The 25,433-nt window shown below is 41.1% G+C and overlaps 1 protein-coding gene across 7 annotated transcripts; it reads left to right on the top strand.

Moving 5' to 3' along the window:
- Nucleotides 1–123: 123 nt before the first annotated feature.
- ATP23 (ATP23 metallopeptidase and ATP synthase assembly factor homolog) lies at nucleotides 124–25,141 on the top strand. 7 transcript variants are annotated; one of them, XR_009702520.1, is made up of 7 exons: nucleotides 3,308–3,706; nucleotides 14,608–14,653; nucleotides 15,362–15,443; nucleotides 19,064–19,201; nucleotides 20,925–21,008; nucleotides 22,927–23,275; nucleotides 24,847–25,141. XR_009702520.1 is itself a non-coding variant. In XM_061205097.1 (6 exons), the coding sequence occupies exons 2-6, from the start codon at nucleotides 14,637–14,639 to the stop codon at nucleotides 23,128–23,130; spliced, it is 525 nt and encodes a 174-aa protein (XP_061061080.1). In that variant the 5' UTR covers nucleotides 124–148; nucleotides 14,608–14,636; the 3' UTR covers nucleotides 23,131–23,343. The 7 variants fall into 7 exon arrangements, 6 of the variants coding, with proteins under 6 accessions (XP_061061080.1, XP_061061081.1, XP_061061078.1 ...); XM_061205097.1 differs by lacking the exons at nucleotides 3,308–3,706; nucleotides 24,847–25,141 and adding an exon at nucleotides 124–148 and having other exon boundaries at nucleotides 22,927–23,343; XM_061205095.1 differs by lacking the exon at nucleotides 24,847–25,141 and having other exon boundaries at nucleotides 3,308–3,697; nucleotides 22,927–23,343.
- Nucleotides 25,142–25,433: the final 292 nt, after the last annotated feature.

The raw sequence follows: 25,433 nt of genomic DNA, 5'->3' as shown, positions 1-25,433 counted from the left end.
CGCCAAACCATGGATAATCGCCAAGCGCCTCCGGTTGCCCCGGTAACAGCCAGCCACACCAACGCGGCTCCCTTAAATCTTCCCAGAATGCTGCGTGCCTTCTCCCATTCACTTCCGGGTTCGGAGGGCTGACTCCTGCTGCAAGTAGGTGTGTATGTTGGTGGGTTGCGTTTCCCAGCGGTGTGGGATTACTGGGCCGGGTGTGGCATATTCCCGCGGAGAGTGGTGGAAACTGTTTTGTTCTTTCCCTGTATTCAAAATGACTGGATCAGTAAGGAAAGGCTATAATCTCCCCCAGGTTTTGGTGGCCCTGGAGAAGTGGATTTATTAGTTGCGGAAAAACAAAGCTAGAAAGCACTTAAAGTTATGTGCAACTTCATTTGTTGCTGTGACTTATTTAAGCAGCTTCAAACAACTTACTATAAAACAACTATTTTTGCTTTAGAGAATGAAGGCAAGCACACACAGGTGCAAACAAAACAAAACTCCCAAATTTCATCTGTTGCTCGTGTGCCTGATGCACAGTGAGCCCAAACCAAAACGTGGGAGTTTGGAGCAGAGAAAGGTATATTGAAGGCCCAGCAAGGAGAAGGGACAGAGCTCCTGCTCAAAATACCCTGAACTCCCGGAAGGGTTTCAGCAAAGCATTTTTAAAAGCCAGGTGAGGGAGGCTGGTTGCAGGGTATGTGATTAGGACCTGCACAATTCTCTGGTTGATGTTGAGATAATAGGGCGGTTAACATTATCAATCCTTAGGGACCTATAGGATCTGGGGGCTCATGATCATCAAGTAGTTAATTTCTTCCATTTGGTGGAGGTTTTAGCATCTGTAACTCAGGAAGTGTGCATCAGATACTATTATCTAGGTATTTCAGAGGAGCTACAGCGAGGATATGGGGGAGGGGGTACGTCCTGGGAAGGCCCCATAACGTCCTGCTCGGTTACACATCCAGACCCTCTCTGTGCATATAATAAATTTCAAGCTGTAATTACGTTGTACATGCTATTTTGTAACCTAAAAAGCTTTTATGAACATATTTCATTTAAAAAACAACATGGTTGTTATGTTTTCCATTGCACTTTTTGTTAAAACAGTTTCTATCCTTTTTGTTCTTAATTAGTACCGCAATGGAGAAATGAAAATCCTTATAGCTAAATCTTTGCCCATGTTCTCATTTCTTTGTGGTGATTATTTTACTCTTTTTACCTTAGTAATTTGTATTTGCACTTCCCTATCTCTCCCCTAATGCCGTCCCATTCCACTCCTATGTCTTTATAGTATAAATTGATGAAGTTAACACATATGCCATCCAAAGGCTACTCAATTTTTTTAAAGTATACCTTTCTGATTATAAAGGTAATACATGCTTATTGTAGAACATTAGGAAAATTTGGAAAAATGTAATAAAAATATTCTGATACCTAGACAACTACTGATCATATTTTGGTGTACAATTTTCTAGTTTTCTCTCTGTTGCCTTCAGCAATGAACATTGAAAAAATGTTTGCTAATTTGGTGCGGGGAAATGACAGCTTTGAATTTGCATTCTTTTGCTTATTCATATAGCTGAATAGTATTTCAAATGTTTACAGTCTGTGGTCCATTTCAGGCCCCATCTTTTCTATCTAGCCTTCCCTGAGAATTCCAGACTAATTACACTAACTTGAAATGGTCTAGTTTTCCATATGTGTATATTTTAGTCCCCTAACTAGATTAAGAGCTAGTTGTGTGGTCCCGGATTATTCAGGTTTGCTGAGCCCACTTTCTTTATCTGAAAAATATAGTGATAACAATATTTATTTTGCAGGGTTGTGGTAGGGATTAGAAATAATGTATTGCAGGTAAGCTCAATAAAAAGTAGCTTTTTTTTGTTACAGCTTTAGTAGTCTATGTACATAGAAGGTGTTCATAATATTATATTTCAAATGAGTGAATAATCCTAGCATCTCACTCAATTTAGATATTTATTGAGCACCTATGACACATAGGTACTGTTCATAATCCTCAACGTCTCTTGAACCTTTATGATTTAGATACATTTCTTACATAAATCATATGCTCCTCTCAACCTTAGAAATTCTCTTATTATCCTGTTTCTGCTGCCATGCCTGGCCCATCATAGCAGGTACTGAATAAATGTGTGAGCTGAACTGAGTAAATTTAGTGGGAAAAGAGAAACACAAATTAGTTAAAACCTGTCAGGCAGTGATGAAGCCATAATAGGTACGAAGTACTTTGTACATTGGGAGATCAGGAGAGATTAATTTTGATTAAGGTATCTGGGAAGGCCCTGTGGATTAGGTAGATTTGATCAGGACCTGGATCATAAGGACTGAGGACGGGGGCTTAAAGATGGAAGTATGAGTGAAGGCTTGGAGTTATAAGTAAAAAGGTTGTGTTTTGTTATGTTGATGAAAAAATTAATCAATGGTCGATCTAAGAAAGAAATGGAAAAGTTATTTGAGCGAACCTGAGGATTATAACCTGGGAGACAGTCTTTCAGAAAGCTCTGAGCACTGTTCCACCCACTAGAAGTCACAGCACAGTTAAAGAAGTTTTTGAGACAAAGTGTTATACGTCAAATGAGTTATTGACAGAAGGAAGGTTATCTCCCAAGGAGTTATGGAGTAGTGGGTCATCCTGACTCTATACAAGATTAAGAAGGAATATCTTCTAAGGAGGTCTGGTTAATGCAGATGCACAATACACTCTAAGGGGGAGGGAGGAGGCCCAAACTGGCAGAGAAAAATTTTGTTTAAATTTTTCTTGTCTTGCCATAAAATATGAATTTTATTTCATCAATTATCAGAGTTATTTGCGGTGGCGAAAGAGTAGGGTGGGCGAATGGGCCTAGAAGAGGCAGAAAAAAAGTAGTTGGGTCTTATATTTTGAGGGTTTTGACGTGACCAGTCATTATAATTGCAGCTTTCAAACGTTTCTGGAAAACTGCTTTTAATATGGCTTGGGGCGTCAAGAGAGAGGTGGACCAGAGGCTGCAATTAGGCTGCTGGTGGACAAAGCAGGGAGTGCGAAGATGGCAGAAACCTTCAGAGGGAGAAGGGTACTTAATGGCCAGTACTGGTCAGGAGGTAAGGAACGAGTGTGCACGAGTAAGCAGGGCTGCGGAACAAGGCTTATGGGGACGGCACAAGCACGCTGAGCGGCAAAGGCCAAGCCCACATCAGGCGGGTTGTAGCCTGCGAGGGTACTCGCCAACCCCAGCTCAGCCAGCAGGCGCTTGGCCCCGCCCCTTCCCCGCCTAGCAGCCGTCGCCCCGCCCCGTTACCGTCTTCCCGCCCCGTTACCGTCTTCCCGCCCCGCGCCTGTGGCCCAGCGCTCCTTTGGTCTCCGGGTTTGTGGACCCCTGCGGCCGTCGCCCGGCTGGCGCCAGGCCGGCTCGGCGGAGGGAGGGCCTGGGCGGTGGGTAGGCGGGAGGGAGGTTACCTTTCCCTGTCTCCCCCCCGGGCCGCCTGAGGCGGGAGGAAGCAGCGGCAAAGTCCGTGGGCGGCATGGCAGGCGCTCCGGATGAACGCGGCCCGGGCCCCGCTGCGGGGGAGCAGCTGCAGCAGCAACACGTCGGGTGCCAAGTCTTCCCGGAGCGGCTGGCTCAGGGGAAGCCACAGCAAGGGTTCCTCTCCAGCTTCTTCACCAACAACCAGAAGTGCCAGCTTATGCTCTTGCAGACGTTGGAGACAAGTAGGAGCCGTGAGCCTGGGGGCTGGGCGTCTGCGGAGGGTGCGGTGGGGGGTGTCTGAGACCCGGCGGGCAGGGAGGGGCCTTGGTGCCGCTCCGCTGGGGGGCTCCGGGTTCAGCCCAGGTGTGTCGGGGGCGGGGTTCAGGCACCGGATGCAGAGTTAAGGCAGATTCTTGTGGGGGCGGGTGTGGGGGTCTGAGCCTCAGTTTCCATCAGAGGAAGCGCTGAGGCCCCTTTCAGCACTACTTTTGCTTGCGGCATGAATGAGGAGTTGGGTTAGGAGTTTGCCCTTTCCGTCACGCGCACTGGTCTGACAGATCCTTTGATATTTTAGGTAAATTATGCAGTAATATGAGAGTCCAGGTGAAGCAGAGTTTTAAAGAGCCATGTTAATTAAGGCATACCTGCTGAAACTGCACAACTCAGATGGGATTTGAACCCCGCCAAAACTCAGCTTGGGACTTGAACCCGCAGGCTGGGACTCGAACCCACTGTCTTTTAATTGAAATTGCACTCCTGGTCTCAGGACTTAATGAAGCTCAGGTTCTTTATGTCTCACTGCAGAAGGAATTCGGCGAGAAGCAAAGTGATAGGTAAGAAGTAGATTTATTGAGAGAGATACACACTCCATAGACAGAGTGTGGGCCATCTCAGAAGGGAAGAGGCCCTGGGAGATACACATTCCATAGACAGAGTGCAGTCTGTCTCAGAAGGTGAGAGCGGCCAGGAAATATGAGGTGGTTAGTTTTTATGGGCTGGGTAATTTCATAGGCTAATGAGTGGGAGGATTATTCCAACTATTTTGGAGAAGGGGTGGGGATTTCCAGGATTTGGGCCACTGCCCACTTTTTGGCCTTTTATAGTTAGCCTTGGAACTGTCATGGTGCCCGTGGGTGTGTCATGTAGCATATGCTAATGTATTACAATGAGCGTATAATGAGGTTCAAGATCTACTGGAAGTTGAATCTTCTGCCATCTTGGGCCTAATCGGTTCTAACCAGGTTTTAACCAGTTTATGTCGTGTCCACAACAGCTATGTCATTCTGTAAGGGTTGTGCCCTGCCCTCTTCCCTCCTGTTAAAAACAAGTTTTGCAGTCCTACCCTTTGATGGAAAGGGTTCTTAACCTTCATACATGGGTGGACTTCAGAGTGTAGAAATTCCTGACATGGACTACGAAACCGTGTGTGGGTGCCCCTAAGTGCATTTTTCTGGGGAGAGAGTTCATAGCTCCATGATATTCTCAGAGAGGTCCACGATCCCAAAAAGGTTAAGAACCACTGTTGTGGGTTAAATAGGGACACCATCTGCTGACCAATTTTTCTCTAATCCCAGGGACATTGCACTAGAGATTTCTTAACTCTTTTACATTGCCATCTAAAGTTTACTTTAGATACATTTAGAAAATCAAAGACTTAAACTTATTGTTCCAAAGTAAGGGTACTCTTTCATAGCTGGCCAAAAGTCAACCACCCAATTATTTTCCAGCCTTCTTGAGATTACCTGCATCTAGGGAATCAAGGGAGGAGGAGGGGGAGTAGAGGAAATGATGACATTGTATTTACTTTGCAAATATGTATTGAATGCCTCCTAGGTTCTGGATTGGGCAAATACAGAGAGAAGTTGGGACCCTGCCTTTAAGATGTTTCAAAGTGGAATGCAGTGGAAAGAACATAGGCTGCAGAATTAGACATGGGTTCAAATTTTGATCCCTTGTTACATATGGAAGAGTGTTTTAAGTCTCTGATCCTCTCTATCTTTATCTGAGAAAAAAAAAGGGAGTGGGGGAGGGATAAAAATACCCCTTTTAGGGTTGTTGTGAGGAATAGATTTTATGAGTGTAAAGTGCCAGCATGTCAGGAGCTGAATAAAGAAAAGGCAGCTGTTCTTACAGTGGCAGAACCAAAAAGTGGAGGAAGAGTTGATATAGGTAGGATATGAGGAGGGCGAGGTGCTGAACTTGAGACCCAGTAGGAATTAACCCGCCTCAACCTTCCAAGGGGAAGGCTGCTGGGAGAACCTGTTGGTGGTATTAAAGCATCAACTTGAAGCTTTAAAATCCTATCCCTGGGGCGAGTGTGATGGGAGAAATCAGGCCTCAAGGGCGACCTTTGTTTTCTTTTTCTCCAAAGCAAATCCATTCTAAAACTGCAGGTCCTTTTTGAAGTACCAAACCAATGTGCTCCCAGAAATTTTTTTTTTAAAGAGGACTGTAGGCTTTTGAATCCATTTCAACTTTGTAAAACTCTTAGTTGCTTGAATAATAATGCACTTAGTATGGTGCCTGATACCTGATATACACTAAATAATACTTATTATTAATAATAATTGTTTTATTGTTAACAATCTTAAGAGGGGTCAGGTTAGTAAAGCAGTAACCTGTACCTAACTTTCTCATCCCACACTACTTTTACTCACCTGTTTCTGCTTTCAGCACTTAAAAACCTTGATTTCTTTCTCTCTCTCTTTTTTTTTTTTTGCTTATGTCACGTAATTTGCTGTGCATTTATACTCTCAGACAGGACATCTATGCGAAAAGTTGATATTAGAGGCACTTGGGTTCATAATACTTTGCTGTAATGTTTCTGCTGTATAACAAAGTGAATCAGCTATATGCATATGTATATCCCCATATCCCCTCCGTCTTGTGTCTCCCTCCCACCCTCCTTATCCCACCCCTCTAGGTGGTCGCAAAGCACTGAGCTGATCTCCCTGTGCTATGCAGCTGCTTCCCACTAGCTATCTATTTTACGTTTGGTAGTGTATATATGTCAATGCTACTCTCTCACTATATCCCAGCTTACCCTTCCCCCTCCCCATGTCCTCAAGTCCATTCTCTACGTCTGTGTCTTTATTCCTGTCCTGCTCCTAGGTTCCACTTTTTTTTTTTTTAGATTCCATATATATGTGTTAGCATACGGTATTTGTTTTTCTCCTTCTGACTTACTTCACTCTGTATGACAGACTCTAGGTCCATCCATCTCACTACAAATAACTCAGTTTCATTTCTTTTTATGGCTGAGTAATATTCCATTGTATATATGTGCCACATCTTCTTTATCCATTCATCTGTCGATGGACACTTAGGTTGGTTCCATGTCCTGGCTATTGTAAATAGTGCTGCAATGAACATTGTGGTACATGACTTTTTTTGAATTATGGTTTTCTCAGGGTATATGCCCAGTAGTGGAATTGCTGGGTCATATGGTAGTTCTATTTTTAGTTTTTTAAGGAACCTCCATACTGTTCTCCATAGTGGCTGTATCAATTTACATTCCCACCAGCAGTGCAAGAGGGTTGCCTTTTCTCCACACCCTCTCCACCATTTATTGTTTGTAGATTTTTTGATGATGCCATTCTGACCAGTGTGAGGTGATACCTCATTGTAGTTTCGATTTGCATTTCTCTAATGATTAGTGATGTTGAGCATCCTTTCATGTGTTTGTTGGCAATCTGTATATCTTCTTTGGAGAAGTGTCTATTTAGGTCTTCTGCCCATTTATGTATTGGGTTGTTTGTTTTTTGATAATTGAGCTGCATGAGCTGCTTGTGTATTTTGGAGATTAATCCTTTGTCCATTGCTTCGTTTGCAAATATTTTCTCCCATTCTGAGGGTTGTCTTTTTGTCTTGTTTATGGTTTCCTTTGCTGTGCAAAAGCTTTTAAGTTTCATTAGGTCCCATTTGTTTATTTTTGTTTTTATTTCCATTTCTCTAGGAGGTGGGTCAAAGAGGATCTTGATGTGATTTATGTCATGGAGTGTTCTGCCTATGTTTTCCTCTAAGAGTTTTATAGTGTCCGGCCTTACATTTAGGTCTTTAATCCATTTTGAGTTTATTTTTGTGTATGGTGTTAGGAAGTGTTCTAATTTCATTCTTTTACATGTAGCTGTCCAGTTTTCCCAGCACCACTTATTGAAGAGGCTGTCTTTTCTCCATTGTATATTCTTGCCTCCTTTATCAAAGATAAGGTGACCATATGTGCGTGGGTTTATCTCTGAGCTTTCTATCCTGTTCCATTGATCTATATTTCTGTTTTTGTGCCAGTAGCATACTATCTTGATTACTGTAGCTTTGTAATATAGTCTGAAGTCAGGGAGCCTGATTCCTCCAGCTGTTTTTCTTTCTCAAGATTGCTTTGGCTATTCGGAGTCTTTTGTGTTTCCATACAAATTGTGCATTTTTTTGGTTCTAGTTCTGTGAAAAATGCCATTGGTAGTTTGATAGGGAGTGCATTGAATCTGTAGATTGCTTTGGGTAGTATAGTCATTTTCACAATGTTGATTCTTCCAATCCAAGAACATAGTATATCTCTCCATCTGTTTGTATTATCTTTAATTTCTTTCATCAGTGTCTTATCGTTTTCTGCATACAGGTCTTTTGTCTCCTTAGGTAGGTTTATTCCTAAGTATTTTATTCTTTTTGTTGCAGTGGTAAATGGGAGTGTTTCCTTAATTTCTTATTCAGATTTCTCATCATTAGTGTATAGGAATGCAAGAGATTTCTGTGCATTAATTTTGTACCCTGTTACTTTACCAGATTCGTTGATTAGGTCTAGTAGTTTTCTGGTAGTATCTTTAGGATTCTCTATGTATAGTATCATGTCATCTGCAAACAGATGACTTCTTTTCTGATTTGGATTCGTTTTATTTCTTTTTCTTCTCTGACTGCTGTGGCTAAAACTTCTAAAACTATGTTGTATAATAGTGGTGAGAGTGGGCAACCTTGTCTTGTTCCTGATCTTAGAGGAAATGGTTTCAGTTTTTCACCATTGAGAACGATGTTGGCCGTGGGTTTGTCATATAGCCTTTATTATGTTGACGTAGGTTCCCTCTATGCCTACTTTCTGGAGAGTTTTTTTATCATGAATGGGTGTTGAATTTTGTCGAAAGGTTTTTCTGCATCTATTGAGATTATCACATGGTTTTTATCCTTCAGTTTGTTAGTGTGGTGTATCACATTGATTGATTAGCATATATTGAAGAATCCTTGCATTCCTGGGATAAACCCCACTTGATCATGGTGTATGATCCTTTTAATGTGCTGTTGGATTCTGTTTGCTAGTATTTTGTTGAGGATTTTTGCATCTATGTACTTCAGAGATACTGGCCTGTAGTTTTCTTTTTTTGTGACATCTTTGTCTGGTTTTGGTATCAGGGTGGTGGTGGCCTTGTAGAATGAGTTTGGGAGTGTTCCTCCCTCTGCTATATTTTGGAAGAGTTTGAGAAGGATTAGGTGTTAGCTCTTCTCTAAATGTTTGATAGAATTTGCTAGTGAAGCCATCTGGTCCTGCCTGGGCTTTTGTTTGTTGGAAGATTTTTAATCACAGTTTCAATTTCAGTGCTTGTGATTGGTCTTTTTATATTTTCTATTTCTTCCTGGTTCAGTCTCGGAAGATTGTGTTCTTCTAAGAGTCTGTCCATTTCTTCCAGGTTGTCCATTTTATTGGCATATAGTTGCTTGTAGTAATCTCTCATGATCCTTTGTATTTCTGCAGTGTCAGTTGTTACTTCTCCTTTTTCATTTCTAATTCTGTTGATTTGAGTCTTCTCCCTTTTTTTCTTGATGAGTCTGGCTAATGGTTTATCAATTTTTTTTATCTTCTCAAAGAACCAGCTTTTAGTTTTATTGATCTTTGCTATTGTTTCCTTCATTTCTTTTTCATTTATTTCTGATCTGATCTTTATGATTTCTTTCCTTCTGCTAACTTTGGGTTTTTTTGTTGTTGTTGTTGTTCTTCTTTCTCTAATTGCTTTAGGTGTAAGTTTAGATTGTTTATTTGAGATTTTTCTTGTTTCTTGAGGTAGGCTTGTATTGCTATAAACTTCCCTCTTAGAACTGCTTTTGCTGCATTCCATAGGTTTTGGATCGCTGTGTTTTCATTGTAATTTGTCTCTAGGTATTTTTTGATTTCCTCTTTGATTTCTTCAGTGATCTCTTGGTTATTTAGTAACGTAGTGTTTAGCCTCCATGTGTTTGTGTTTTTTTACATTTTTTTCCCTGTAATTGTTGATTTCTAATCTCATAGCGCCGTGGTCGGAAAAGATGCTTGATATGATTTCAGTTTTCTTAAATTTACCAAGGCTTGATTTGTGACCCAAGATGTGATCTGTCCTGGAGAATGTTCCATGTGCACTTGAGAAGAAAGTGTAATCTGCTGTTTTTGGGTGGAATGTCCTATAAATATCAATTAAATCTATCTGGTCTATTGTGTCATTTAAAGCTTGTGTTTCCTTATTAATTTTCTGTTTGGATGATCTGTCCATTGGTGTAAGTGAGGTGTTAAAGTCCCCCACTATTATTGTATTACTGTCGATTTCCTCTTTTATAGCTGTTAGCAGTTGGCTTATGTATTGAGGTGCATCCTATGTTGGGTGCATATATATTTATAATTCTTTTATCTTCTTCTTGGATTGATCCCTTTGATCATTATGTAGTGTCCTTCCTTGTCTCTTGTAATAGTCTTTATTTTAAAGTCTGTTTTATCTCATATGAATATTGCTACTCCAGCTTTCTTTTGATTTCCATTTGCATGGAATATCTTTTTCCATCCCCTCACCTTCAGTCTGTATGTGTCCCTAGGTCTGAAGTTGGTCTCTTGTAGACAGCATATGTACAGGTCTTGTTTTTGTATCCATTCAGCCAGTCTGTGTCTTTTGGTTGGGGCATTTAACCATTTACATTTAAGGTAATTATCGATATGTATGTTCCTATTAACATTTTCTTAATTGTTTTGGGTTTGTTTTTCTAGGTCTTTTCCTTCTCTTGTGTTTCCTGCCTAGAGAAGTTCCTTTAACATTTGTAGCTGGTTTGGTGGTGCTGAATTCTCTTAACTTTTGCTCATCTGTAAAAGTTTTAATTTCTCCATTGAATCTGAATGAGATGCTTGTAGAGTAATCTTGGTTGTAGGTTTTTCCCTTTCATCACTTTAAATATGTCCTGCCACTCCCTTGTGGCTTGCAGAGTTTCTGCTGAAAAATCAGCTGTTAACCTTGTGGGGATTCCCTTGTATGTTATTTGTTGCTTTTCCCTTGCTGCTTTTAATATTTTTTCTTTGTATTTAATTTTTTATAGTTTGATTAATATGTGTCTCAGCGTGTTTCTCTTTGGGTTTATGCTGTATGGGACTCTCTGCGCTTCCTGGACTTGATTGACTATTTCCTTTCCCATGTTAGGGAAGTTTTTGACTATAATCTCTTCAAATATTTTCTCAGACCCTTTCTTGTTTTCTTCTTCTGGGACTCCTATAATTCGAATGTTTGTGTGTTTAATGTTGTCCCAGAGGTCTCTGAGACTGTTCTCAATTCTTTTCATCCTTTTTTCTTTATTCTGCTCCCTGGCAGTTATTTCCACCATTTTATCTTCCAGTTCACTTATCCGTTCTTCTGCCTCAGTTATTCTGTTATTGATTCCTTCTAGAGTATTTTTAATTTCAGTAATTGTGTTGTTCATCACTGTTTGTTTGCTCTTTAGTTCTAGATCCTTGTTAAATGTTTCTTGTATTTTCTCCATTCTATTTCCAAGATTTTGGATAATCTTTACTATCGTTACTCTGAATTCTTTTTCAGGTAGGTTGCCTATTTCATCTTCATTTATTTGGTCTTGTAGGTTTTTACCTTGCTTCTTCCTCTGTAACATTTTTTTGTCGTTTCATTTTTTTTTTTTTTTTTTGATGGGTGGTGCTGTCTTCTTGTCTTACTGGTTGTTTGGCCTGAGGCGTCCAGCACTGGAGTTTGCAGGCAGTTGGATAGAGCTGGGATGAGGACCTCCGGGAGGCCTCACTCTGGTTGATATTCCCTGGGGTCTGAGGTTCTCTGTTAGTCCAGCGGTTTGGACTCGGTGCTCCCACCACAGGAGCTTGGGCCCGATCTCCGGCCTGGGATCCAAGATCCTGCAAGCTTTGTGGTGCGTTTAAAAAAAAAAAAAAAAAAAAAGGAACAAAGAAAGAAAAAAGGAACAGTACAATATCAAAGAATAAAAAACAAAATAAAATTAGAAAGATAAAAAATATATTAGGAAAAATAAAACTGTAATTGAAACAACTGCAACATGGTAAAATAAAACCACAACAGAAAAAAGAAAAAAAAAGGGGGGGTGAACAAGCCAAAAGGAGAGAACAATAACAAAGTATAATGAATAAAATAAAATTAGAAAAATAAAAGATTTATTAGGAAAAATAAAAATATAAAAGAATGAACACATGAATTAACAAGGTAAAACAGAACCCCAATGTAAAAGTGGAAAAAAAGAAAAAAAAAAAAAAACCTTGGCTATGGGGTGGAACTTAGACAGGGGCGGAACTCAGGCAGGGGTGGGGTTTAGGGTGGGGCAGGACCTAGGCAGGTTGCGGGTGACGTTTGAGCACGGCTCGGGGCCTCTGCTTAGGACCTGCCTGCGGAAGGGGAGAGGCAGCACGTCAAAAGGAGGGCCTCTGGAGTGTGGAGTTCCGGAGTCTGGAGGTAGGGCGCTGAGTAAGGGTGTGTGGGTGGGGTTTAGGTCCAGCGCGTTGGAGGGGGTCTCAGAGGGTGTCTCCGAGTGTAGAGGTGGGGCCCTGGGTGGGGGTGTAGGGGCGGGGCTTGGGCTCTGTGGGGCACGAGGGAGGCTCCGAGGGCAGAGGATTAGGCCCGGGAGCTCAACAGGCTTCCTGGTGCCTAAGTGGACAGGGAAAGCACTGGCCCCGTTCCTTTGTGCCCCTCCCCCACCGTCTCCCGCAGGGTCTCCCCATCGCCACTGGACCCCTAACCGTGGGGGGGGTCCCGCTGGGTGTAGGAACTCCTCCCCTCCCCCAGCCACCCCTCTGGGGTGCTGGTCCCGGAGGTCTGGCCTTTACTTTTGCTCCCCCTTCCCTCCCTCCCACTCCCTCAGGGCCCGTGTGGCTGGAGGGGGCCTAGGTGGGCAGAGGATCAGGCCCGGGATCTCAGCAGGTTCCTGGGGGCCCAAGTGGGCAGGGGAAACATGGCAACTCTCCCTTTTGATACTCTGCCCTCCCAGTGGTTCCCCAATTTCCCCCTTCGGGCGTGGGAATCCCTTGCCCTCCCCCAGCCGCCCCTCAGGGGCGCCAGTCTCGTCCGGCCTCCACTTCTCCTCCCCCTTCGCTCCCCCAATGCCCCATGTCCTACCCAGTTGCTGGGGGTTCCTCCCATCCCCTTAGGTGTCCATGGTCCCCCACTGGTGCCTGGTAGTTGCCCTAGTTGTGAGGAGACGCGCATTCCGCATCCTCCTAGTATGCCGTCTTGACTCCGCCCCCGCTTTTTTTTATAAAGTTTTTTAAAAAAATTTTATTTATTTTTGGCTGCACTGGGTCTTCGTTGCTGTGTGTGGGCATTCTCTAGTTGTGGCGAGCAGGGGCTACTCTTTGTTGCAGTGCTTGGGCTTCTCGTTGTGGTGGCTTCTCTTGTTGCAGAGCGTGGGCTCTAGGCGTGCAGGCTTCAGTAGTTGCAGCACAGAGGCTCGGTAGTTGTGGCTCTCAGGCTCTAGAGCTCAGGCTCAGTAGTTGTGGCGCACGGGCTTAGTTGCTCTGTGGCATGTGGTATCTTCCTGGACCAGGGATCGAACCCGTGTCCCCTGCATTGGTAGGCGGATTCTCAACCACTGTGCCACCAGGGAAGTCCCTCATAGATTCTTAGAAGTGGGGGGCCTCAGGGGTCATCTAGGCCTTTCCAACCCCCATCACTGACCAGAAACCTCTGTGCCATCAATTGACCAGAGTGTTTATAGACCTCTGCTGGAACAGTTTATCTTTGAGGCCCTTTGAGGCTATTGGGCTCTTGTATCGACAGCTTTAATTGTTGGAAAAACTCCTTTCTCATACTGAGTTGAAATGTGCCCTGTGTAACTTCTGCCCTTTGGTCCTTGTACTGCCCTCTGAAGAAATGTTGGCTGAATTTATTCCCACATGGCACCCCTTCAGATACTTGAAGGTACTGTGGCCCTAGTTAAGTCTTTTTTCTCTTTTCCAAATCTACAGATCCCTTTCTTGCTTCCTGTGGAAAATAGTCCTGAACTGTTCTAGTCACCTTCTCCTATGGAACAGCTTCGGTTGGCAGGTCCTGTTTAGAGCATGGTACTCAGAATGGGACACTATTCACAGACCAGGACAGACAACAGTGGGCCTACCTACTGCCTTCTTCTAATCTGGATACTATGCTGCTGTTTGTTTCTATGGATATTGGTCCCAAATTTCCTCAGTCTTTTGGGGTGTGTGTGTGTGTGTGTGTGTGTGTGTGTGTGTGTGTGTGTGTATTTATTTATTTATTTATTTAAAAAAATAAATTTATTTATTTTATTTATTTTTGGCTGTGTTGGGTCTTCATTGCTGCATGCAGGCTTTCTCTAGTTGCGGCAAGCAGGGGCTACTCTTCGTTGCGGTGCGTGCGCTTCTCATTGCGGTGACTTCTCATCGCGGAGTACGGGCTCTAGGCACGTGGGCTTCAGTAGTTGTGGCGTGCGGCTCAGTAGTTGTGGCTCACGGGCTCTAGAGCACAGGCTCAGTAGTTGTGGTGCACGAGCTTAGTTGCTCCGCGTCATGTGGGATCTTCCCGGACCAGGGCTCGAACCCGTGTCCCCTGCATTGGCAGGTGGATTCTCAACCACTGCGCCACCAGGGAAGCCCCTTGGTATATATTTTAATACATTGTGTTCGATCATTTAACTGAAAAGCATATTTGATGTTATCTAAGATGTTTGGTACTACCCATTTTGGTATTTCTATCAGTGTTTCATTTCATTAAAGACTTGCATTTATGTTAATTTAAGCTTATCTTTTCATATTCATTTTTTATCATTTTTAAGATAGTATTACTTTGCTAAGATTTGTGAGGTTTTGTTTGATAATATCTTATACTGCTATTTGGATAATTTAATTGGTGCTCTTTTTTTCCAATTACCATATGTAACTGAATCAATATCTTTCTAGATCCATATGTTAAACTGCTGCTTGATGCCATGAAGCATTCGGGTTGGTAAGTGAATCTTTTTGAAGTGCTGCTCTATATTCTGGCTGCTGAAAACAAAAAATCCCCACCAAAACTGGAAGTACTTCAGATTTTTCACTTCAGGCCACAAAGCCCTTTCCATATGGTAGGTGGTGGTGGTTGGCTGCACTCTCTCCAGGCAGGCCTTGTTCTCTCTGGACCTCTTCAGCCCTAACTCCACATCTCTGGCTCTACTATTCACCTCAGGTATTTAGTAAAGACGATACTTAAAATCTTACTTGTAAGTAGTCACCAAACCTGGTTTTTCCACTATGCCAGTCTCAGCATTATCCTTAATGGAGAAGAAATCTCAGCTTGTTATGCATGTAGAAGCCTTCCAGGTGTTGTTTAACTTTGAGGAGATCGGAAGAAGTTATTTCTGAGGTCCACTTCTTAACATTCTGGCCCAAGGGCAGAAACTCCAGCATATTTCCAATATGGTCTTAATTAGTTGATCAAATTCTTTATGGAATCATAGCATAGCATTTGAACTGGGATAGATTTTGCAGAGACAGTTTCCTTATTTACAGATGAGAGAACTGAGTCCCGAAGGTGTTAAGTTGCTTTCCCAAGGTGTCCTATGTGGTAGTGATGGAGAGATGTGTCATCCGGGTCTCCTGGCCCAGGGCTGTTTCCCCTGTGCCCCATGCACACTACTTCTGGACGTTGTCTTTTTAATCCATTCTTACCTTCCAGCGCTGTTAACAAAGAAAGACACTTTTCTTGTGAAGATTGTAATGGAAATGTCAGTGGAGGTTTTGATGCTTCAGTGTCTCAGGTAGGCGGTCTACCAAGTTGTCTTCTTTCCTCCAGTTCTCTCTCCTGATGTTTGCTGATTGCCTTCTACGTGCTGGGCATTCCATTTGGTAGACTTTGTGTAGAATTCAAAAAATGAGTTAATTGTGGTCCTTACTCTTAAGGTCCTTACATCTCACAGGGGAGACAAGACAGGAACGCAGAGACAATGATAAAATTTGAGGCGGGTTAAACTGTTTGAGGTGGGTGTGGTTACCACAATGGGACAGTGATGTGATTGACTGAAAGATGCCAACAGATTCAGCTAGAGGATGTAAAGGCTCTTCAGGGGCAAAGAAGACAAAGACTGTTGCCAAAAGCAGGGGTAGCATGAGCAAAGGTGACGTGTTGAGAAAGCACAAGGTGTATTTGGGGAATGGCATGTTGTCTAGTTCAGCTGGAGGGCAGGAATGCATGGGGAATGAGGAGAAATAGGATTGGAAAGAAAGATAGGCTATATGGTGGGAGGCTTTGAATGCCAAGATAGAGTTTCACCTTTACACAGTGAGAAGTGATAGATCTTTGAGAATTTTTGATGAGGAGAGTGAGTTTTCTCATCTGTAAAATATGGGTAATGATTGTATTTATCTTATAGAATGATTATGAGAATTAAATGAGATTTCTCTTGTAAACTACTTATCATAGTAAGCAGAGCACTTAAGTCAATAAATGTATAAGTTTTAAGTCAATGGGGGGTTTTGACAGTCTTGAGGTGGTAGATGGATATGTCATGTGATATGAGGGTAGAGAAAAGTGTTGTAAGTCACTGTTTCCATCATGAATATATAACACATTTAAGTACATTTAATTGTTTCCTGCTAGGGAATTTTATATGTATTTTAGTTATTTATAGCTGTTTCACGGTAATCATGGGAAAGAGCAACATAGCAGAGGGGTGAGATGTCTGAGTTTTGGAGTCAGATAGACTTTGAGTTCATATCCTAGTTCCCCTGCTTATCAGCTGTGGGGCTTGGGCAAGTTATTCGTTTTATTCTCAGTTTCCTCATTTGTAAATTGATAATCGCAACACCTATAGCTCCCAAGATGGGTCTTGGTAAGTTCATCCTCTTCGGGGGTGAAATAGAGTGCACATTCGGAATCTTCATCTTATTTCTCAGCAGTGTTATACACAGTTGGGCACTCTTTTTTTTTTTTTTAATTAAAATTTTTGTTGTGAAGTATCTCATTCGTATAGAAGAGTAAAATACCTGTACGTACACTTTCAGTCATAATAGTAAAATGAACATCTATATAACTACCACCCAGATTTGAGAAATAAAACACTGCCAGGACTTCAGAAGCCTGTGTGCCCCTCTTGGGTCACAACCCCCTCCCTTCCTTATTCTGACTTCTGTGATAACCATTCCCTGCTTGTCTGAATGGTTTTGCCATCTATGTGTATAGTCTAACAATGTGTTTAGTTTCCTCCTTTTAAGCTTTATACTTGGGGTCATGTGTAATACTTTGTCATTTTATGAAATCATACAGTCTTTGTAACTTAATTCTTTCGTTCAACATTGTGAGATTCTTCTGTGTTGTTGTGTGCACCTCTGGTTAATTTAGTTTGTGTTGTATATTATGCCATTGTATGTCTGTACTAGAGTTTACCTTATCGAGTATTGATTGTTTCCAACTTTATTATTATTATAAACAATGCTGCTATGAATATTCTTCACCTTCTCTCCCAGTGCTCGTGGGCAAGAGTTATTCCAAGGTATCTGGCTAGAGTGGAGGTCGTAGCACATGCATACACTTGATTTTAACAGCTAATGCCACTTTCTTGCCATGCTTTCCAGTATGCAACACTCTTGTGGTTGCTCCTTTGCTAACTTAGCTTCCTCTACCAGCCCTTAAATGAAGTCCCTTAATCCTTGGTGTTAGAGCCCCTTCTTTTCTACTCTGCACTCTACCAAGGGGATCTCATTTACTTTGCTGGGTCAGAGCTTTCTCTTGAACTCCACATCCATATAGCCAAGTGTTCACTGAACACCTACACTTGGATGTCCTAAAGGCACCTCAGACCTGACATGTCCAAGTTCAAATTGATTTTTACCATCCTCCATCCCCACCCAACCTGGTCTTTTAGTTTTGCATATCTCGGTGAACGGTACCACCATCTGTCCTATTACCCATGCCAGAAATTTAGGGATCATCCTTGATACTTCTGATTCCCTTCCCATATTCTATCCAACACCAAATTTTGTCCAGTCTACCTCCTAAATACCTTTTTAGGCTCCCACCGTCCTAGCTCTGGGACTATTATCTCTTGCCTAGAATACTTCATTCGCCTTCAGCTAGTCTCTATGCATCCAGTTTTGATCATCTTTTGTTTATTTTTCCAACTGTGGTCAAAAGGATAAAAACAAAATAAAACACCCCCCGTTTCACTACTCCCTTTCAGTGACTTCCCACTGTTGTCAGGATAAAGAGTGATTTGGCCCCTGCCGACCTCACCAGCCCTATCTCATGCCTACCGCCTCCAACTTTGTGCTTCGTACTACAGGCCTGCCTTCAGCTTCTCAAACATTCTTTTCCTTCAACCCTCCCCCTACCCTTTGCCTATGTTGTTCTCTGTCTGGAATGCTCCCTTCCCCTCTCCTCGAATTTAACTCCTGTTCATCCATTAGATCTCAGTTTAAACATTCCTTCTGCAGAAAAACCTTTCTCAACCCTGCAGACCAGGTCAGGGACTCTCATTGTATGTACTCGTAACAGCCTGGGTTTTTCTTCATGACAACTGTCACTGCATGTGTTTAAACATTTTGGTAAATATTTGATTAATTTCCATCTCCATTAGTAGATTATAAATCTCTAGTAGGTCTTGATAAATATTAGTTGCATAAATGAATGTTGAATGAATGTATATAAAATATCTGGGACATGTCCCAGTGTCTGGCACACAGTAAGTACACAGTAAGTGGGGACTATTATTATTAGGGCCCCTCACGTCTTTATTATTCTTATAGGGTCCTGCTCAGCGTGCTGCTGGCTCTTTGCACTTCTTTCTGAAGCTCTTTCTGAGGACTTTTCCTGGCAATTCTAGTAGAATGGGACAGTGTGGTCATTCATTGTTGATTCATTGCTTATTGAGAAACTTGATAAGAAACATTTTACACATATTCTCATTTAATTCTCACAATTCTAAGAGGTAGGTACTCTAAGTAAGTCATCTCCTTTTTTATAGTTGAGGAAACTGAGGCACAGAAAGCTTAAGAAACTTGCCCAAGGTCACTGACTTAGTAAGGAGTGGGGCTGGAATTTGAATCTCCCTGCTTCATTCCAGGGTCCACTCTTAATATAAGACTGTGGAGTCTAAGATGGCTGGTACAGTCAACCCAGTGAGGATGGTGTGTGAGTAAATGGCCTTAAACTAAGTGCTGTGTAGTCCAGAGAGAGGAGAAGGGAGAAGTTAGCCATTGGGAAGGCTTCATGGAGCATGTATGGTGAAGACCGAGCCTTGATGGAGGGGTGGGTGTTGGGTCGATAGAGTGGGTGAGGCTTTCCAAGCAGTTGAGCCCACTCAGGTGGGAGAGAAGATGGAATCTACGAAGTGAGAGTAGATCTTAGAAATAACCGAACTTTCCTCATTTTGGTGCTTCTTAGATTGTTTTGTGCCAGAATAATATCTGTAATCAGGCCCATATGAACAGAGTGGTCACCCATGAGCTCATTCATGCTTTCGATCATTGTCGAGCTCATGTCGACTGGTTCACCGACGTCAGGCACTTGGCCTGCTCTGAGGTAAGTTTTATTGTAGAAGGTACTTTTCCCCCAAGGACACTGTTGTGTGTTTGAACATTTTATTCAAGTATGATTTATTTAAACGTATTCCTTTTCTTGTCATAATTCCACATTAGTCTTCAGTTTCCATTTTTAACTATTGAATACAATTCTTTTAGATACAGCAGGTAGACATTTTAAGTATCTTTTTAGGATTGTCTTAAATAAACCTTTAAATCCTAATAATAGTGATGACTTTTAATAATAAGCTATTTTTGCTATGGAATAAACTATATAATACAAAAAATGTATAGTTAACATTTACTGAGGGGCTGTGTGCCAAACCCTGTGCTGTTTGTGGACTCTTATTTAATATTCACAACAGCCCATTGAGGTAGATACTGTTATCCCCATTTTATTTCTGTGAAAAGTGAGGCAGTTGTTCAGATACCATACATAGTAAGTGGCAGAGGCAGGATTACAACCAGGGTTCTTGACTGGTTTGCTGTGCTGCCTTCCATAGGTAAAGTTCCTAGCTTTCTCTAGAGTAAAACAGTTCGTTTCAAAAATACAACATAGGAAGATATTTATTATTAAGCATTTTGGGTTGCTGTCAGAAATACACACATATATATGCTCCTAGAAAGACATTTGTATTTCATACTTGCATTTCATTAATTGAAGAGTGCAATGTGCTGAGAAGCTAAAGAAAACTAATATAAATTTCAAGCTTATACTTTAAAACTTAGATTATTTTCTCTTTCCCTTGAAATTAATAAGCAGCCTCACTGCATCTGATTATAACTCATATTATTTAGAAAGAAGACCGAAATCTGAGCTTTTAGATATTTCTCTCTCTTGGGTGTTACGAGAATTAATGCCTGTTAGCTAGTTAAAGTGTGTTAAGTGCTTTGAGCTCCTCAGAGGAATGAAGCCATGTTATTATAGAAGTAACAAGAAGTGGGCCATTCTGATTGCAGTGAATGAGCAAAAACATGGCCAGGTTGGCTGTAGAATCCATGTGGGTAGTTCCATGACTTTTTCACCTATTAAAGCTGCTTTTTACCTTAAAGATATAGAAAATTAGAAAATACATACTAACTTCAGGCTGTCATGTTCATAGCATGACCAGTTTGGAATGTTCTTGATTCTCTGTACCACTTAATTTTTCATAGGCCAATCAAGACCCTGGAGGAAGGGCATGAACTTACATGGGTTCAAGGGAAGGTCCAAGAGAGTTTCAGTGATTTGGGCTAGGAGAGCTGGGAGGTTTGTGTGCCTAAAGTGTCTTAGGTACTGATGTATTCAGTTTTAAGCTCACATTGAAACTCAGTTTGTAGATCTTTGGAAGAATGCTTTCTTGAAGTCCTTTTGGTAATTTCTAGAAGTGTTTGTATTTTTAGAGAGCATAATCTTTACCTTTGAGGTCTAACTCTTTGACTTTTGGTTCCAAAAGAAATTAGTTCTGTCTGTAAGACTCTGGTGGAAAGTTTTGAAAATTCCCTTTGAATAGGTGATTGCCCCCAGTGTATTTGGCGCTGCCTAGTGTAGCTCATGGATATCTGCTCTTTTTCTTAAGAACTTCTTAAGTCAATAGAGTTAAAAAAAAAATCTTACAGGTACTCTGTTCTCAGAAAAATATACCAATTTTATATTCTTTTACAATTAAAAAAAATCAGTTGGTATAAAGGTATAGAGCACAAGTGCTTATTTTCTTTTTGTTTGCCTTCTGTCTTTGTGATAGGTTCGAGCTGCTAACCTTAGTGGAGACTGCTCACTTTTAAATGAAATACTCAGGTTACATTTTGGATTAAAACAACACCATCAGGTAAAAACTAACATATGAAACCATTTACTGTTAAGAGTGCTATGAGTGGAAATAATGAATAGAAAAATGAGAAGTACATTTAGTATTTGAAATTTGAAAGAACTACTTACATGAAAGAATACAAAATGTGTATCACTTAAGCGAAATAGATGGAATTCAGTTCTATTTTATAATTATGGGCAAGCTATGTGACTAAGTGAGAGATTTTCACAGTGAAAAGAGCTACGGTCTCACACGTGGGGTACTTTTGTATGGGGGTAGATAAGGACTGGAAGTGAAATCACAGCCTGTCTTACTTTTATCCTAACAGCACTGGACTTGTGTTTTGAAACCATCACAGTATTCTCTAGACAAAAAAGTAATACCTGTCAGCACAGAGACTGCACTGCAGTGCAGTGTGTATTAGCAGACCTTTAAAGGCTATGTGACGTGACAGCCAAGCTTTGGATCAGCACAGACTTGATTATGATGAGCTGAGCTAAGAGATTTTGTAAACAAAACAAAATGAAAACTATAGGCAAATGAAAAGCTAGAAAGCTTTTTTGTTGTTCTTGTTGTCTAAAAGAAACACTATTTTTTTTAATTGGGGTATAGTTGTTTTACAATGTTGTGTTAGTTTCTACTGTACTAGAAAGCTTTTAAGGTCCACGATAGATGGGCATGGGGAGAGGAAGTTTAGAACTGATGGACTGGTGAAGAATGTGAGCAGTTCTGCCCATAGCAACCAAGGGTCTCTGTGTCCACACTTAGGAGAAAGGCTGGTCAGAGCTCTTCTATGGGAAGAGGTTGCTGGGCCAATTTGTCAGGTACATGGGCATCAGGATAGCAGTTTTAACCAGATGCAAAAAGGACAGGCTTGGAACAACAGCAGGAAGGCCCTTGGTTCTCCCGAGAAAAGAGTAACTCAACTCTGGGGAGGAAGGTAGAAAGTCACAGTGAACTACGAAGAGAAATTTTGAACTCAGTGAATGGGAGTTAGTTAGAAGGCAAACCTGGGGCCTGGGAAGGGTGGCTACTCTGATAGGGCCGTTATGCTTTCAGCCTGTGCCAAGCCCACTTAGTGATGTGCCACTGACTTGTGCTGCATGTCTTCCGTGCCCTCCAATCCCTGCTCATCTGGTGAATTCAGCTCAGGCAGCATCTGAATGGGCGGTGTGTTCTGGCTCTCAGTGGAAGTAGGGTGCACATCAGAACATCCCAGAGAAGAGGCTAATGCAGTTAAGGCATGTAATCCGGGGTCCAGAGTCTTTGAAAGAGAAATATCTCCTCTTTTTAACTTGGGTAGCAGCAGCAGAAAATGAATAGAACTAGCAATAGGATGGAAAATACGTGGAGGTAGTGGGAGAAGAGTCCTAGAGAACAGAGTCCCTGCTTTTGTACAGTATGTACCCAAGAAAAAAGTTGTTTGATTTTTTTTTTCCCCTGAAAAATTAGGATGCCTTCAAATTTTGTGTGTATGTATGTGTGGTTTCCTGTTGCCTCCAGGGGAGATGCCCCTCTCGAAGGAAAAGTTATCTAGCATTGGTCACCTGAAAAGCTAAGGGAGAGAGAGGCACAGGAGTATATTTCATATTTATTCAAATTAAAAAACTCAACCAGAACCTTATTTATAGACTTTTTTATGATTTTGCAAATTTGGAGTTATTGTTTAGCAGATACTGCCTAGAAATTATCATCATTAGGAAAGATGAGAAGAAGGGAGGAGGGGAAGGAGATCTTACTTATACCTAAATAATTTTAGATTGAGCTAAACATGTTCCATAATTTAATCTTTCTTCTTTGGACTGACAGAAATTAATAAAATAACATGAGAGGAAATTAATTTTGACTGTGGTTCACACATTGTATACAATGTTACTATTTCATGACAAAATTTTCATATATTAATAAAATTAAAGCCACATACTTTTCTCCTTAGACTTGTGTGCGAGACAGAGCCATTCGTTCTATCCTGGCTGTTAGGAACATCAGCAAAGAAGTAGCTCAGAAGGCTGTTGATGAAGTTTTTGAATCTTGTTTCAATGACCATGAACCTTTTGGAAGGATCCCTCATAATAAGACCTATGCAAGATATGCTCATAGAGACTTTCAAAACCGGGATCGGTACTACTCAAATATATGAAGACGATGACATTTTATATTGCAGAGCTTCAGTGATCATGAAGAAAGTATGGTTCCCAAGTGGACAAACATAAAACGTAAATGATCAATTAAATACAGAGAAGACACAGAAGATGCTGATTCTAGCATCAGAAAAAGTAACTGTGGTAAGAAATGAAACTGCCTTAAACTCCAAGGCAAAAATTGTATCTTTGTAGCTAATCATTTGGTAAATAAGGCAAATAAATTGCATTTTTAAATTTTCTACAATGTACTTGTTATTGTGTTTTATTTTTTATGATTGTGATTTGCTTTTATTACATTTTAAAACTTGATTATGAAACCTGTGAAGTATGCCCTTTATGATGTGTATGTCTTCTTTGGAAAAATGTCTATTCAAATCCTCTGCCCATTTTAAAATCAGGTTGTTTGTTTATTTTGATGTTGAGTTGTATGAGTTCTTTGTATATTTTGGATGGTAACCCCTTATCAGATATTGTTTGCAAATATCTTCTCCCATTCAGTAGGTGGCCTTTTCATTTTGTTGATGGTTTCTTTTGCTGTGCAAAAGCTTTTTAGTTTGATGTAGTCCCATTTGTTTATTTTTGCTGTTGTTTCCCTTGCCTGAGGAAACATATCCAAACAAAAATTACTAACACTGATGTCAAAGAGTTTACTGCCTATGTTTTCTTCTAGAAGTTTTATGGTTTCAGGTCTTACCTTTAAGTCTTTAATTCATTTTGAATTTATTTTTTGTGCATGGTGTGAGAAAGTAGTCCAGTTTGATTTTTTGTATGTAGCTGTCCAGTTTTTCCAAACACCATTTATTGCAGAGACTGTCTTCCTCAATGTATATTCTTGCTTCCTTTGTCATAGATTAATTGTCCATATAAGTATGGGTTCATTTCTGGGCTCTCTGTTCTGTTCCATTGATCTATGTGTCTATTTTTGTGCCAGTACCATTACTGTTTTGATTACTGTAGCTTTTTTAAAAAAAATTAATCAATTAATTAATTATTTTTGGCTGTGTTGGGTCTTCATTGCTGTGTGGGGGCCTTCTTTAGTTGCAGTGAGCGGGGGCTACTCTTTGTTGTGGTGCACGGGCTTCTCATTGCGGTGGCTTCTCTTGTTGCAGAGCACGGGCTCTAGGCGCACAGGCTTCAGCAGTTGTGGCTCTCAGGCTCTAGAGTGCAGGCTCAGTAGTTGTGGTGCACGAGCTTAGTTGCTCTGCGGCATGTGGGATCTTCCTGGACCAGGGCTCGAACCTGTGTCCCCTGCATTGGCAGGCGGATTCTTAACCACTGTGCCACCAGGGAAGCCCTGATTACTGTCGCTTTGTAGTATATTTGAAATCAGGGAGCTTGATACCTCTAGCTCTGTTCTTCTTTCTCAAGATTGTTTTGGCTATTGTTTTTTGTGTTTCTATACAAATTTTAGAATTATTTGCTGTTCTAGTTGTGTGAAAAATGCTATTGGTATTTTGATAGGGATTGCATTGAATCTGTAGATTGCTTTGGGTAGTATGGTCATTTTAACAATATTGATTCTTCTAATCCATGCGCATGGTATATCTTTCCATCTGTTCGTGTCATCTTCAGTTTCTTTCATTAGTGTCTTGTAGTTTTTCAAGTACAAGTCTTTTACCTCTTTAGATATATTCCTAGGTATTTAGTTCCTTTTGATGCAGTTGTAAATGGGATTATTTTCCTAATTTCTCTTTCTGATATTTCATTGTTAGTGTATAGAAACACAGCAGATTCAACAGCATATTAACAAGACCATACACCGTGACCAAGTGGGATTTATTCCTGGTCACACACCATGACCAAGTGGGATTTATTCCTGGATCACACACCATGACCAAGTGGAATTTATTCCTGGAGTGCAAGGATGGTTCAACATATGAAAATTGATCAGTGTAATATACCACATTAACAGAGTGAAGGAAAACTATAATTTGAAAAGAAGCATGCACCCCAATGTTCATAGCAGCACTGTTCACAGTAGCCAAGACATGGAAGCAACCTAAATGTCCATCAACAGAGGAATGGATAAAGAAGATGTGGTACATATATATAATGGAATATTGCTCAGCTATAAAAAAAGCATGAAATATTGCCATTTGCAGCAACATGGATGGACCTGGAGATTATCATACTAAGTGAAGTAAGACAGAGAAAGACAAATATCATATGATATCACTTATATGTGGAATCTAACAAAATGATACAAATGAACTTATTTACAAAACAGAAACAGACTCACAGACTTCGAAAACAAACTTATGGTTACCAAAGGGGAAATTTGGGAGGGGAGGGATAAATT

Source organism: Eubalaena glacialis, chromosome 11 (assembly GCF_028564815.1).
Source record: "Eubalaena glacialis isolate mEubGla1 chromosome 11, mEubGla1.1.hap2.+ XY, whole genome shotgun sequence".
Taxonomy (NCBI): domain Eukaryota; kingdom Metazoa; phylum Chordata; class Mammalia; order Artiodactyla; family Balaenidae; genus Eubalaena; species Eubalaena glacialis.
This window is presented reverse-complemented; position numbering and strand designations above follow the sequence as displayed.

Excerpts from the sequence above, each read along its gene's own strand:
- ATP23 (XM_061205094.1), top strand. The coding sequence starts at position 3,511 with ATGGCAGGCGCTCCGGATGAACGCGGCCCGGGCCCCGCTGCGGGGGAG. Across the intron at positions 3,707-14,607 it reads GTTGGAGACAAGTAGGAGCC|ATCCATATGTTAAACTGCTG; the intron begins GTGAGCCTGGGG and ends ATATCTTTCTAG. Across the intron at positions 14,654-15,361 it reads GCCATGAAGCATTCGGGTTG|CGCTGTTAACAAAGAAAGAC; the intron begins GTAAGTGAATCT and ends CTTACCTTCCAG.